The 16,266-nt window shown below is 43.1% G+C and overlaps 1 protein-coding gene and 1 non-coding gene across 2 annotated transcripts; one reads left to right on the forward strand and one right to left on the reverse strand.

The window, feature by feature from the left end:
* Positions 1-1,240: 1,240 nt before the first annotated feature.
* Positions 1,241-13,604, reverse strand: LOC126161401 (allergen Cr-PI-like). The gene is made up of 9 exons (XM_049917179.1): positions 13,446-13,604; positions 10,490-10,623; positions 10,242-10,400; positions 9,993-10,170; positions 7,961-8,358; positions 7,716-7,874; positions 7,508-7,636; positions 4,601-4,916; positions 1,241-1,750 (listed from the first exon to the last, which is right to left on the reverse strand). Exons 1-9 carry the CDS (start codon positions 13,531-13,533, stop codon positions 1,347-1,349), a joined length of 1,965 nt encoding a protein of 654 aa, XP_049773136.1. The 5' UTR covers positions 13,534-13,604; the 3' UTR covers positions 1,241-1,346.
* On the forward strand, positions 10,810-10,882 carry Trnaa-cgc (transfer RNA alanine (anticodon CGC)). Its single transcript has one exon. It is a non-coding gene; the product is annotated as a tRNA-Ala (tRNA).
* Positions 13,605-16,266: the final 2,662 nt, after the last annotated feature.

The raw sequence follows: 16,266 nt of genomic DNA on the forward strand, positions 1-16,266 counted from the left end.
GGGCGTCGCATCGGTGGCGACAGTCGAGTTCACCTGATCCCTCGTCACTTGGCTGCTGAGTGGGATGCTAGTCAGGATCCGATGTGTAAAACCAAGAACTTGAAACAAGGAAATAATTTCTTGTCGTGTGCACGTTGTGTAGAAAGTAATCACGTTTAGGAAGACAGAGAATGCCTAGACGATCTCAGAATATACTGATGTTCACGGTAGAAATTTTCTACGTGTGTTGATTGGAAAATCACAAAAAATGCGTAGCCATTAACGATATTCTGAGCTAATATTACCAGTGCCGTCCCCACTCCTTACAGTTACAGTTATTTCAGTTGTGTTTGTAGTTGTGATGTTGAGTCCAAAGACTGGTTTGATGCAGCTCTCCATGGTACCGTATCCTGTGCAGACCTCCTTATCTCAAAATAACCGCTGCAACCTACAACCTTCTGAATCAACTTACTGTATTTATCTCTTGGTCCCCGTCTAAGATTTTTACCACTCCCACAAGCACACATACTTCCCTCCAGTACTAAATTGGTTATCTCTTGATTCAGAATATGTCCTGTCAAGCTCCCCTTCTTAGAACAACAATTTCACAGAAATGGTGAAAAAGAAGGGACATCATTCTAAACTCTGTATATACGTGTTGATATTAACTTGGTATCTATAAGTACTCTTTGAAAGAAAAAAAAGGGAAAGACAGCCGAATATCATGTCTTACATGTGCGGACAATGGTTGTAACTGACTCTGCCGAGAAACTAAGTGAAGAAATAAGTAACCCACTTATGCCACAAGCTGGGGCTTTAGAGTGAGCTAAGTGTTACTACCTAGAGGATAAAAATAATATCTTTTTTAGGACGCCCACCCTTGTGATTGGTGGTCTAAGGCCGTTCACTTACGAAATAAAATGAAATCCCCACAGACGTCGTTTCGATGTTATTGCAGTATATTGCAACCAGTTTGAGTGATTCAGTACATAATCTTCACGCCGTAGCTGGTGCTGGGGGGATGAACTTCAATCGTATACACGATCCCACCAGTGGCCAATATCTATGAACGCGGTTCCGTAGAAGAGTGTGAAAGCGATGTTGTGTCTGCAGCCACCAACCACTAACTGACTAGAGAAACAGTCAAACCAGAACGTCCGAACTACCGCCCCATTTCTGACGAAATCGATATAGAGATGTCATGATACATTAATTAAGAAGGAAATAGTGGCCATGAGGGTAATGAAATAATAGCCAAAAGTAATAGAAGAGCGTATAAAATGTGTTTATTTGATTACTACCTAAGTCACAGAAAAGGAACACTTGGGCAGTAGGCGTTTTAAATCAGCAGACAATACTGCACAGCTTCAGCCATTGACGGGTTCTTCAGCGCTCTTGTGAAAGACGACTGTTTCGCCGAAGTGCGAATTGGACACGTCGAAGTCCAGCTCGTTGATGGGCCTGTCGAACGGGAAGAGTGAGATCTTGGCGCCGACGTCGTCGGTGTACGGGTTGATCCTGCTGATGGTCTTGTGCGTGAACGGGGTGATGATGACGTAGGTGGCGAGCGGCAGGCCGCTGCGGGTCCCCCTCGGCACCGCCAGGCGCTCGATGTCGCCGTACTTGTGCACGAAGTCGTCGATGAAGGGCTGCTTGCCGCCGGCGATGGCCGCCTCCGTGGCCTCGTACAGCTTCCTGTAGCTCAGCGGCAGCTGGCCGTAGTAGTTGAAGTCCTTGGAGTTCCTCACCAGCTCATTCTCTCCCTTTTTCACTGCAAGAAGGACGGAAGTAATGAGGGGCAGTGGAAACGAAATTAGTGATAAACTTGGCATCAAAAATGGGGGCCGCGAAACAGACAAAGTTTGCTTTGGAAATTTTCTTCCGTTATCAATCAAATTCTTCTGAATGTGTGACCTCGTCATTTTATGACAAAACTACAGATCGTTCGCTGGCTGTTGTACGGTGACGAAGGCTGCTTGCAATAGCAGGCAGAACTTCGGTAATTTTATCACATACGACGCAGTCACACACACAAGAATTTTATTGCAGTAGTCTGTATATCTCCAAATTATGTGCATTGACGTAAAATCGTGCAAATCATTATTTACATTCCTCTTCATAATGACCATCCCTCAAGAGACCTTGAGTGCTTTACAGTATTAATAGCGTCCCACGTAATGTATACGTGTCTAACATTTCATAAGCACCCGTTCTGAGCAAGGAGCATATAAAATGGAGGCTGTCACATGCAAAGAACAAATCCCTGACTAAAAGACGACTACTATTATCAAACGCCGGTCTTAAACCTAGCAATACCCAAGCACACCACAAAACATAAAGAAACAAATTTCGTTCATTGTTGTTGACTTTTGTCATCAACATAATCTTTAAATGTGGTAGGTAATGAACAAGCATGATCCAGATCTCGAAAAGATCTTTCAGTGACAACGTATTTTACGTAAATTGTACTCCGAGGTGAGAGGTATCACAAAAAAATATTAAAAAACTCAAATTTCATTGACTTTTGTTCACAATATAACTTTCGTATAATATATATATATATATATATATATATATATATATATATATATATATATATATATGATCCTTCTTATGTATATATTTGTGTGTGTGACTGCCGTGCAAAGTGGCCGCGCGGTTTGAGGCGTAATGTCACGGACTGCGCGGCCCCTCCCGCCGGAGGTTCGAGTCCTCGCTCGGGCATGGGTGTATGTGTTGTTCTTAGTATAAGTTAGTTTAAGTAGTAAGTAAGTCTAGGGACCGATGACCTAAGCAACTTGGTCCCTTAGGAATTCACACACATTTCAACATTTGTGTGTGACTAGATTATGATATTTTCAAACGTTGGCTTAATGTACCCACCCCTCACCCCACCCGCGTATGCGCAGGTTGATATGCGAAAGAAATTTCTGATAATGTACGCTAAGAGTACTGTATGAGCTGTGTGAAAACCAGAACGGAATAGAATTGAGGCGTTTGAGCTGTGTCGCTGTGAAAGATATTGAAAATTAGGTGGATTGATAACATAAGAAACGAGGAAGTTCTCCGCACAGTGGGCTAGAATAGCAGCATGTGGAAAACATCGACAAGGGTAGGGGCAATACAAGTAATGTGTTAAGACATCAGGGAACAGGTTCCTTGATACTAGAGGTAGCTGCAGAAGGTAAAAACCTTAGAGGAAGACAAATGTTAGAACAAATCCAAGAAATAATTTACGACGTTGGGTGCAAATGTTCCTCTCAGATGAAGAAGTTGGCACAGGAGATGAATTACTGGTGAGCCGCATCAAAGTAGTAGGGATACTGATGAAAGAAATGATAGGTGGACTACTGGCGGTTCTGATATTGGAGGATGGGGCAGAAAAGACGCCTTGATAAGGGGTTGTTTTTATGCTGTTTATGAGTTACAAAATGGCGGCGGGAAGACTGAGTGCTATCAGTGCACTGAGGCTAAACAGATAAACGTAATAAAAATAGAAGGCCTATTTAACGTCCAGTCAATGCTGACAGAGTACTAGCTTGAATTTTAGGAGGAAGGGGTGAAAATCGATACTTCATTTCCTAAACATTCGCTATCCTGACATTCACCTAAAGTAGTTTACAGAATTCACGGAGAACTACATCTGAATGACCAGACAGGTATTTGGAATCCACAATTCCAGAATACAAATTCAGGTCTTCAACCAGTGTCACACTTCATAATCATTATTTTTATATCAAGTTATTTGGTGTGCCCATTTTCAGCAGCGAGTGAGTAAGTACGCAATGTATATCATCAGACGGCATTTTGTTGCAATCAACGTTTTACTAAAGCTCCAGAAGCGTTCAGTCTTCGGTATTAAGCCCCCGTCAGATCATTTAATATAGTACTCGTTCCTTCTGCCTAAATCTGCTATAACCGGATCAGAGGAAACGCAGATTTTGGCTGCACAAACGAATAAAATAATAAATCCACTAAATTCGCCTTAATCTATAAGGCTTCTGAAACGAGAAAAAATATTAGGTTGTAGCAAGCAAATGGCATCAAGATTTTGTGAAATGAGTATTTCATATCTTGTTAGAAGGTGAGTGAGCTGAAATGCTTGTATGCATCTATTACGTCTCACAGAATATGAATCAACGACGGTAGAACATACCAGCTGAAGCGCAAATGTGCAGTGACGATTTTACAACCCTCACTCAGAAGTGTAAACCCTTATTTACTGTGAACATTGCGTCTAATAACTATGAAGTTCAGTTTGAGAATGCATGAAGACTACATGAGGAGTTAAAAAAATGGCAGAGCTGAAGCTGCAAGACAGAGGCGAGAAGGTGGCAGCGGATGGTGTTAGTCACACCTAGATAGCTCATTCGGTAAGAACACTGTCCGGAAAAGGTATGGTCTAGGATGGTCTCTTAGTTTTAACGTATGACCATGTTTGAAAAGTGTAATATTAGTCACGGAAATAATGGGAGGCTGTTTCAGTGCTTACATACTGCGTCACTAGGTCTTCTGCAAGCCTTGAAGCGGCCATAAAAATAAGTGTAATATTAGCCCCCTGTCTGTTTAGGTGTAGTTTATGAAAATTTACTTTAGAAGAAGCCTGTGGTAAATAACTTACGATTGAAGACGAAAGAGTCGATGTAGACAAAGTTGTGCCTCTTCTCGTTGAGGGACAGCTCGTTGCCGTAGACGTCGTAGCGCGGGCCGATGAAGAAGCGAACGAAGACGTCGATGTCCTTGTCGCTGGTGACCTTGACGTGGTAGTTGAAGGGCTTGTGTGTCAGGCGCGGGACGCGAGCCACGACGTTTAGTTTGGCGCCCTCTTCGATGCTCGCCACCGGGATAGCGTTGTTCAGCTCGAAGTCGTAGTCCTCAAAGTAGGTGACCAGCTTGTCGACATTCAGGCTCTCAACTGTCACGCCGGGCAGAGACAGCTGGTGAGTAAAAAACGGAAATAATGGAAGGCTGTTTCAGTGCTTACATACTGCGTCACTAGGTCTTCTGCAAGCCTTGAAGCGGCCATAAAAATAAGTCAAAGGTATAACATACGGTGTAAGTCACAATATACTGTTTTGGATGGGCCATAAATATATATATATATATATATATATATATATATATATATATATAATTTTCGATTATTCTCTTTTAAGAGAGCGACTGAACTTGAAGTCATGATTTCTTCGTCTTTCTTCGTTCTTCCCAGATTCTCTTCATACGTTCACTGTGTTCTCTCTTGCGTTCCGACCATCTTTTTCCCGTTCTGTTCTCCGTGTGTTCTTGTTTAAGTGTGTGTTTCTGTATGATGTTTCTAAGCTGTTCTCTATTGTTTATATTGTCGTGTATGTTCCCCACTTGTTTAATGTCTTCTTCTGTTTCACTGATACAGTTTGTCTTGTTTTTGCTCTTGTTTACTATGTCAAAGATTTGCCTTGTGAGCCTGCATTTTATTCATCCTGCTGAGATGTCCATAAAATTTCATCCTTCTCTTTCTAATGGTGTCTGTTATTGTTTCCGTGTCTTCGTAAATCTCTCTATAGTTGGCCTCTTCATCCAAATTCCTTCCCGAAACACTGGTCCATATATTTCCCTCAGGATTTTTCTTTCCTGCTTTTCAATCTCTCTGATCTTCGTATGACCATGAATCCCTGTAGTTTCTGAAGCATAAAGTGCTTCTGGTAGGACTACTGTGTTGTAATGCCTTAGTTTCGCATTGACAGAAATAGATTTCTTATTATAGTGAATCCAGGTGAGCTTATATGTTTTATGTAATCTGGAGATTCTATCCTTATTGGCTATTGAGTTCAGTCCTGATGGTTGGATTATCTGTCTCAGATATCTGAAGTGGTCAGCTTGTGCCACCTTCCCATATTGAGTAGTAATGGGGAGATTTTATACAAGTTTGTTTTCCATATACTGTGTTTTGTCTAATGAGATTTGTAGCCCAGTTTTCTGTGAGATTTCGTGTAGTTTTTCCAATGCAAGTTTGGCTTCCTCTCTATGTTCGTTAGAATGGCAAGATAGTCCGCGAAAGCCAGGCACTTCACCCTGATTCTCTGCTCGTTTTTAATCGCAAGCTGTATTCCTTTTATTTCCGTTTCCCATGTTCTCACAACTTTTTCCAGAACTATATATACTGTCTCTCCTAAGAGTCGTTAGGCACGTTTTCTCTGGTGTTTCAGCAGATATTTGCAATTTAGTTTTTGCACTGTGTAGCAGGAGTCAGCGTAGGCAAATAATGCTCGTAGTGTCTTTCATGTGACGCACAGTGTTGATGGAAAACGTCCGTTTGTTTCCCGTTGAAAACAAAACGATTTTTAAACCGAAATTTTTCGTGCCCACTCGATAGTGCGGTGCAGAATTAGTCTAGGTTGATATCTGTTTTATCGATATTCCCATATATTAACAGGGACAGAAAAACGCGAGGAATAACCAGTACTCCAGCAATGACAGCTTTACTCCGGCCCACGCCGACTGCTATCGCCAAGCACGCAGCGCTACCGAGTCGCTGCTGGATTGTTGTGTTTATTCTTCGTATTTTACTGTCCCTATAAATATCTATCGCTAAAACGAATATCGTACTACGCTAAACTGGGACCACTTTATGGAATGGACACGAAGAATTACAATTTAAAAATCATTTTGTTTGTAAGGGAAAAAAACAACGCTTTTCGTTGACACTGAGCGTCCCGTGAAGACGTGGTGAGTAGTATCTCTTTGCGGTGACTCCTGCTACACAGTGCAAAAACAAAATTGCAAATATCTGCTGAAACACCAGAGAAAACGTGACTCTTAGGAGATGCACCCTGTAAAATGTAATGCAAGTGATGCATAACAAAAAGAAAACATGCATGTCGAAAGGAACTTTGCATCGTACTTCTGAACAACACAGGCACTCCAATATCGTACTCATTCGCCGCCACCGTGCAAGCGACTTTCAGTTATAAATGTTTCCCCTGCCTACGGAAAAATACATATGTACGGGTGCAGGTTGTAGACACATTTTTTGCGACATATGGGAGATCGTGTCTGTCCGAGAGTCGTCCCCGGATGGCTTAAATGGTGAGGCGACGGCTCCCAAGAAGTCCAGGTTCGAGTATCGGTCTTGCACAAATTTTCACTGTCGCCATTCCATTGTACAGCCGATGGTTGTCCCCACTCTCAAATGCGAACATAGTTCATGCTTTTCACATTTCGTTAATACCACGGCTAGAAAATACGGTGGCTCCTCTGTTGTAAATTAAAGTGCTTAATCTTGAAGCCAATGGAATTTCTGATGTGACTAGTAGCTGCCGATCCGAAAGGTAACTTGCAGGTGTGAACCTTGCAAGGCCCCTGAACAACGTGAGGCAAACAATTAACAGTATCACACATTTACTAGGTAGCTACGCGAAAAATGTATATCCGAGAATGATCTGAGTATTTTCTGTAGATTACTGAAAGAAGTTACGAATGATAATGTTATAGCCAGGAGTGAACTATTTGATTGTACGCAATCTGTACGTTAAAAGTCTGTGTCTCTTACCTCTTTCTGTGAGTAAGGTGGAAGGTGTTTCTTGAACTGGTCCAGTATCAGCGCGATTCGCTTAACAATCTTGTAGTACAGAGGAGACTTGAAAGTTGATGCTGGTCTGTCCAGGAGTGATGGATCATCCTAGAAAGAAAGTATATTTATTTCAGTAATGTCGTGTCGAATGAACTTTAACAAACAAAATCAGCATTTTACGTCATACCCCGTGGTGATGGTCACCGTCGTGTCCCAGGTACTTCAGAAGGCCGTTGTAGAATGATCCGTAGTAATCCCTGTTGATGGAGTCTGCGTTACCTTCCACGATCCGTCCAAAGATCTCAATGTTCAGTGGGTCGCGAAGAGAGTATTTCTTGAATTCGGACTGCAAATAGAGATGCAAAACGGTTAAAGACAGCTTCTAAATTGACATTGAAGATTATTGTGAAATAAGAGCCGGTTCCCACTTACGTCGAATACGTAGCCGAAGTCGACTGCTTCCCAAAGCCTTCTCTCCAGTGTGCTGAGGTACTGAACGAATGGGCCGTAAGGCTTAGATCCGGGGACGGGTTTCTTGTAGTCGACGGGTTCGATGTCAGGGAGGTGGTTCGAGAGCCTCTCCAGGTAGTAGCGGCTGAGGATGGCCTTGATGCCGTAGTAGAATTGGTCCCCTCTGCGGGTGTAGTTGGCCTGGTTATACTCGGCCATCTTGGCCCAGAAGGGATAGCGGTAGTGCATGAAGTCGAGGTAGGCGCCCAGGCCGACGTCCTCGGTGTAGTAGGAGAGGAGTTCGTCAGCGTTGTGGGCGCGTGGGTAGCCACTGTAGTTTGCGCGGATCACGTATGGATGGTCCTTGTCGAAAGTCTTGCCTGTTGTGGGATCAAGGACACTGATCATTCACTCATGTAACTACTGACTTATTCTTTGTACATGACCTGTGATAGACATTCCGAAATTTGATTACTCTAAAGTAAGACTGTCCAATTCTGAAAGGAAAAGTCAGAATGCAGACAAGGCTGCATAGGAGCAAAATAGTTTATGGTCTGCATCCTTACAGAGTCATCTTAAGGCGCCTACGTTCGTATGTTGACCTAGAAGCGTTCGAATTACTGCGAAAACATGAAAATCAAACTTAAACAGTTTGACATTATTAATCTCGAAGCTGGTCGTGTGTACAGACTAGAAAGCATATCTGTCAAGCAATTGCAGCCATGTCGGTATTCTAACTCCTACTTTAAATAAATTTAAAAGTGTGTGACATCGGTTATGAATGTACCACCAGTTGCTATCTGAATTTACACTACCAATGTCTAACAGAACTGTTGCTGCTGCATATAAGCCCTTTGTGTGTCCTCAAACTGCAGATCCCGTCTAGTTCTCTGTACTGTTATCGGTTAACAAGCAAAGAAGTGAATATATTGCTGCATTTACATCTGAAATTTAATTAGCGCATCTTATGTAAAGCAATTGTTTCATCAGTTTGTGTTAGACATGTGTGCATCTATACTTATGCCTGTCGTATTAAGATAGTACATCTGAAATTTAATTAGCTCATCTTATGTAAAGTAATTGTTTCATCAGTTTCTGTAAGACATGTGTGCATCTATACTTACACCTGTTGCATGAAGATAGTACATGGAAAATGTGATCTTTGTAATGCAATTATTCCAGTTAATGGTGCCTGTTAGTTAATCCTGTATCCTGGCTGTAGGCCAGCCTGAGTGGCCGAGCGGTTCTAGGCGCTACAGTCTGGAACCGCGCCACCGCTACGGTCGCAGGTTCGAATCCTGCCTCGGGCATGGGTGTGTGTGATGACCTCAGGTTAGTTAGGTTTAAGTAGTTCTAAGTTCTAGGGGACTGATGACCTCAGTAGTTAAGTCCCATAGTGCACAAAGCCATTTTTTTATCCTGGCTGTAAATCAAATGTACTGCATTTTTCGTAATTACAGGAACACCTAAGTTCATTCGGTACGAATCTGATACATTTAAGGACCTTATCTAATCGAGCATTGTTGCACAAATTTCAAGGATCATATAAAACCCATTTTCACGACACGGAGAGACTGGAGTACAATACAACGCATAAACAGCCTACTTACATAGCCTACTTACATAGTTTTTCTAAGGGGACCTTTCAAACGTAACGTCGATTTGACGTCTACGATGGCATGTAGACAACTATACAGAGAAAGTCAGGGAAAAATTATGGTACAAATTACCCTTTACCACATATTCTGCTTTGACTTGCGAAATACAGACATAGCTTTCTGTGAAGAAACGAAATACCAGTGACATCATGTCGCCTAGTGACGTTAATGGTAACACCAATATCATTTCAATAGATATGACTTGTGGGTTGTAATATCTTTGAAACTCCGAACTATTTCATAGGCTACTAATACTGTGACAAGGAGGGGACCACAATAGCGCTTGAGTAATGAAACGCAAAATTACTTAGCATTGTAAACAAAGTATACTGAAGAAAGTAGAGTGTCACGCATACCTTCTAAGGTTGCTCCCCACGCCTCCCTGATGACGTCAGAGCAGACGTAGAGCTGGGGGTAGATCTCGTAGAAGGGCGGCAGAACGACGTCGAAGAGGTCATCGCGGTGCAACTTGGCGACATTGAGTGCGTAGACGAACAGGCCCTCGTTCAGGTGTTCCCTGGCCCAGACGGCGGTCTGTACATACAAAGCATGCGTCAGATTCCTTCTACTGCAGGCTGGTACTCGGAATGAGCAACGGTACCCACCTTGAAAAAGGTGTCGAAGTCCTTTGCTTGGTACAGGATGTCGACGAGCGCCTTAGCCTCGAGCTGGTCGTACTTGTGGTGCACCGAGAACTGCTCTCCGCGTTTCTTGAAGTACCCGTGGGCGTAGTACCTTAAGTACTTCTTGACAAGCTCTGGGTCCTGCAACAAAGGATATCCTCAGCAACACAGCACTTTCCACGGATAAACTCAGCCTAAACGATATTCACACGTTTGGCTGCTTTACGTACCTTGAAATCTCCAGCGTGTTCTTCAAGTTTAAAGGAACTCGCGATCTCCTTCAGTTCAGGGTCGAGTATAGGTTGTCCGACGTGCCACAGGATCTGAAGAAGTCTCTTCTGCCTGAGGAGGAAGTCCTTGTCAGCTGCAAAATGCGATACCATGCGGTCAGTTTATTCGTGCACAGTTGTTACATATCACGAGTGATAGCATTAATCGTAACGCGACTGAAGCCGTTTACTTATGTAATGCAACAATTTTTTACAAAATCGATTTTTAGTTTGTTAGGTCACCATTAAATTAGAGGTGACGGTCGCAATGGGAGACACCGAGCGAGGTGGCGCAGTGGTTAGCACACTGGACTCGCATTCCGGAGGACGACGGTTCAATCCCGTCTCCGGCCATCCCGATTTAGGTTTTCCGTGATTTCCCTAAATCGCTTCAGGCAAATGCCGGGATGGTTCCTTTGAAAGGGCACGGCCGATTTCCTTCCCCATCCTTCCCTCACCCGAGCTTGCGCTCCGTCTCTAATGATCTCGTTGTCGACGGGACGTTAAACACTAATCTCCTCCTCCTCCGCAATGGCAGATAAAATAACATGAGACTAACAGGGGTATTAGGTAATAGAAAAAGCCATGATATTTAACAGATAAACTTTCTAATAGATTCCTTCCAGCAGAACTTGTCCGTGTTAGGTACATAAGATGACTTTTTAATATGAAAGGATACCTGAAATTCCGTGGGTGTGCAGCTACTGAGAATGTCGCTTATACACTTTAAGTAAGCCTGCTCAAAACTAGCAGCGTTACTGTACACCGATTATCCTCATACAAGCACACGATCGGGATACACACTGTTTTTGTCGTCCATTAGTGATCTCTGTGGCGTGATACTACCAAGTCACAACAGTATGAACCGTCAAGAGATGAAAATTGAAGTTGGATTTGTATCTTCAAATCTAAAATCAGAAACTGTATTTCCAAAAATTTTAAAACAATTTTTGCCTTGTGGCTGTTCATAAGTTGGAATGATACATGACATATCTGTTCGTGAAAAACGTTTCTACCGTTGTTGGCGAGGATGCAAAAATTCACGAGAATAATCCCCAAAAAAGACTGAACTTTATCATGAACATAGTATTTAGAGCAAGTGAAATGGAAGCTCGTTAAGAATGACTCTCCTTGCCACACAGTGCAGACTATAATGGCCATCTGGTATTAAAACAGAGGGAATATTCTCACTCGTTTCTGAAATATCCGTCGCAATCAAACAACGTTCTATGGCCGCACGCTAACGTTGCGGCGGAGCGTGTATTCCCTGCTGGTAAAAGCTCTTGTCCTGTAGGCGTAGCCATGTTTTCACTGCGTGACAGACACTCTCGTCATCTTCAAAGTGTGTTTCCCGTAGAGAATCTGTAAGCGGACCGAAGAGATTGAAGTCCGAGGGAGCCGCGTCTGCCCCATGCTGTGAATGAGGCAATGACGTCCAACCCGAGCGTGGCTGATCATGCAGGTCTGTCTTTGCATTTCCTGAGGCTGTAACTTTCTTTACCCATCGCCCAACTGTACTATCAACTGCAGCATCGCCATACACTGCACACAAATGTTTATGGATTTTCACCACGGTTTCTTTTTCTGTACACAAGTTTTCAATAACAGCACTCTGCTTGTGACGTGAGTCCTATGTAGACGCCATTTTGACGCTGTACTACGGCTCTGCCTTCTGCCAGAATGGTTCAAAACTTCACCGGCGTACAGAAAAAACATCAAATGTGAAACACCAACAAGGACATTTGTCTACGTATATTAATGGCTTTTTGTAAAAAAAAATGTGGGGCATTACTTATTGAACGACCCTCTTGTCACACATAGTGTATGTGTGTGTGGGGGGGGGGGAGGAGGAGAAGGAAATCGGCCGTGCCCTCTCATTGGAAACATCCCGGCATTTAACTGAAGCGACCTAGAAAAATCACGGAGAATCTAAATAGTCTTCCAGAATGCGAGTTCACAGTGGTAACGACTGGGACAAGTTACTCGATTTTCCGTGACGTCGTCAAAATGATGTAGTTGCATGAAGTAACAAACTAAACAGTTACAGATAACTTTAAAACTAAGGCAGCCACAGCTAAAGCAGTTATAAATAAATGGTTGACTTTTAATACGGTGTAACCCGTCTTTACATACAGATGTTAAAAACTTAAAATATAAAACTAAACGAAAAGTCCAATAAATGCAGGTATTGCGGACTATTGGACTTTTCATTCAGGTTTATATTTTAACTGTTTTAAGTGGCGTATGTGAACACTGCTACACTGTATGAATAGTCAATGAATTACGTAAAACTAAGTAGTATTAAAAAGAGCTGGAAAGAAAAATAGTTCCTAGAATGAATACTGTTAGAAGGGTCACATTAAGGACAGACAGGAAGATACTTTGGAACAGTTTACTGGTTTTGTAAGCAGCGGCAGAGTGGATAGTATGAGAGCAGGAAAACCGGCAACACGTAAAACAAATTATTTATATTGGTCGGTGTAGTGGGAGCTAAGTGAACAAATTATTTTTGTTGAAAACAGGATATTAAATTAATATAAGGACAGAACACATAGCCGTGCGGGATTAGCCGAGTGGTCTAAGGCGCTGCAGTCATGGACTGTGCGGCTGATCCCGGCGGAGGTTCGAGTCCTCCCTCGGACATGGGTGTGTGTTTGTCCTTAGGATAATTTTGGTTAAGTAGTGTGTAAGCTTAGGGACTGATGACCTTAACAGCTAAGTCCCATAGGATTTCACACAGATTTGAACATTTTTGAACAGAACAAATAAAGGAAGACGTCAGTAAAATGTTGATGGAGGAAAATGCATTGGGTCAGGAACAAACGACGAATTGGAGTTATACTGTACGTCTACCTCTGGTAGCTACTTGCAGCAACACAATGGGCGGATGTCAGGGGGTTGTTGGCAGCTGACTTACCAGCGACGTGCGGTGCAGGGTTGATGGTGGCAGAGGCCAGGCCCAGAAGGGCTAGAGCGGCCAGCAGAAGTGGCACGGCGGTCCTCATGGTGCTCGTCGTATCCTGTGCGTCTACGCCGAGTCGACGGTGGACGTGCGCCGGCGCCCGCTTTTATACGAAAGGCGAGTGGGTGTTGACGTGCGCCGCGCGGCCTCTTCTGCCCCCCTCCCCACGGGCCAGCCACACGTGGCCCCTGCTACTTCCTGATAACTCAAGCCACTAGCCCTCGGCTCGCGTTTTTCTCCTAGCCGACACAGTTCCTATTGCCTCACACGTGTCCCTGTGATATCGTAGCGCTGGGAAACTGCTCCGGACTTAGAATCTCAAATAGTTCGTCTCGAGAAACGCAATGTCCCTGTACGATTTACGCCATTTATAAGTCTAACTTACAGTCTTCATCTTGTGGCACTGGTTAACCACTGTATTCCAATTATTATTAATGTTGTTGTTGTGGTTTGATGCAGCTCTCCATGCTACTCTGTGCTCTGCAAGCCTCTTCATCTCCGAATAATTACTGCAACTTACATCCTTCTGAATCTGCTTAGTGCATTCATCTCTTGATCTTCCTCTGTGATTATTACCCTCAGCGCTTCCCACCAATACTACAATGGTGATTTATTGATGCCTCAGCATGTGTCACACCAACCGAGACCTTCTTCTAGTCAAGTTGTGCCACAATTTACTCTTCTCCCCAATTCTATTCAGTACCTCCTCTTTAGTTACGTGATCTATCCATCTAATGTTCTGCATTCTTCTGTAGCACCACATTTCGAAAGCTTCTACTAAAAAATGGTTCAAATGTCTCTGAGCACTATGGGACTCAACATCTTAGGTCATAAGTCCCCTAGAACTTAGAACTACTTAAACCTAACTAACCTAAGGACATCACACACACCCATGCCCGAGGCAGGATTCGAACCTGCGACCGTAGCAGTCCCGCGGTTCCGGACTGCAGCGCCAGAACCGCTAGACCACCGCGGCCGCAAAGCTTCTACTCTCTTCTTGTCTAAACTAATTATCGTCCATGTTTCACTTCCATACATGGCTACACTTCAAACAAATAATTTCAGAAAATACTTCCTGACACTTAAACCTATACTTGATGTTAACAAATTTCCCCTCTTCAGAAACGCTTTTCTTGCCATAGCCAGTCTACATTTTATATCCTCTCTACTTCGACCATCATCAGTCATTTTGCTTCCCAAATTGTAGCCGTCCGCTGTGGCCGAATGGTTATAGGCGCTTCAGTCCGGAACTGCGTGACTGCTACGGTCGCAGGTTCGAATCCTACCTCGGGCATGGATGTGGGTGATGTCCTTAGGTTAGTTAGGTTTAAGTAGCTGTACGTTCTAGGGGACTGATGACCTCAGATGTTAAGTCCCATAGTGCTCAGAGCCATTTGAAACAACCCAAATTGTAAAATTCCTTTACTACTTTAAGTGTCTCATTTCCTAATCTGATATCCTCAGCATCACCTGATCTCCATTATTCTCGTTTTGCTTTTGTTGATATTCATCTTATATCCTCCTTTAAGACACTGTCCATTCCGCTCAGGTGCTCTTCCAAGTCCTTTTCTGTCACTGATAGAATTACAAAGTCCTCGGCAATCCTCGTTGCTTCTATTTCTTAGCCATGGATTTTAAATCCTAGTCCAAATCTTCCTCTTGTTTCCTTTACTGCTTGCTCAATATACAGACTGAATAACATCAGGGATAGGCTGCATCGTGGTCGTGCGGTAGCGTTCTCGCTTCCCACGCCCGGGTTCCCAGGTTCGATTTCCGGCGGGGTCAGGGATTTTCTCTGCCTCGTGACGACTGGGTGTTGTGTGATGTCCTTAGGTTAGTTAGGTTTAAGTAGTTCTAAGTTCTAGGGGACTGATGACCATAGATATTAAGTCCCATAGTGCTCAGAGCCATTTGAACCTTATTTTTTTTTTTTTTTTTTTTGATAGCCTGCAACCCTTCAAACTCCCTTCTCAACCACTGCTTTCCTTTCATGCCCCTCAACTCATATAACTGCCATCTGGTTTCTGTACAAATAGTAAATAACCTTTCGCTCTCTGTACTTTACACCTGCCACCTTGAGAATATGAAACAGGTTATTACAGTCAACATTGTCAATAGCTTTCTTATTATTATTGTTAATGTTATTATTATTATTGGGAGCGAACTCTCACAATAAGTGGAAGACCTTAATCTGTCATTTGGCAATATTGTTCTCGAGCAACATCAGAATTGCACACTATTTTCTGCAACATGGTTCAAGTTCCCTCCTTGGTTGGGTAGCAACGCTTGCGAGAACATTTAAGCTGTTTTCTTTTTTGTCATCAGTCTTCAGGCTGGTTTGATACAGCCCGCTACGAATTCCTCTCCTGTGCAAATCCCTTCATCTCAGAGCACCACTTGCAACGTACGTTCTCAGTTATTTGTTTGTGTATTCCAATCTCTGTCTTCCTCTAAATGCTTTGCCCTCTACGGCTTCTTCTCTTACCATGGAGTCATTCCCTGATGTCTTAACAATTGTCCTATCATCATGTCCTTCCTCTTTTTTTGTCAGTATTTTCCACAGATCCCTTTCCTCACCGATTCTGCGGAGAACTTCCTCACTCCTTACCGTAGCAGTCCAGCTAATTTTCAACCTTCTTTTGTTACACCACATCTCAAATGCTACGATTCTCTTCTGTTCCGGTTTTCCCACAGTCCATGTTTCACTAACATACAATGCAGTCCTCCGGACGTAAATTCTCAGAAATGTCTTCCTCAAATCAAAGCCTATGTTTGA

The sequence above is a fragment of the Schistocerca cancellata genome, chromosome 2, assembly GCF_023864275.1.
Source record: "Schistocerca cancellata isolate TAMUIC-IGC-003103 chromosome 2, iqSchCanc2.1, whole genome shotgun sequence".
NCBI classification, from domain to species: domain Eukaryota; kingdom Metazoa; phylum Arthropoda; class Insecta; order Orthoptera; family Acrididae; genus Schistocerca; species Schistocerca cancellata.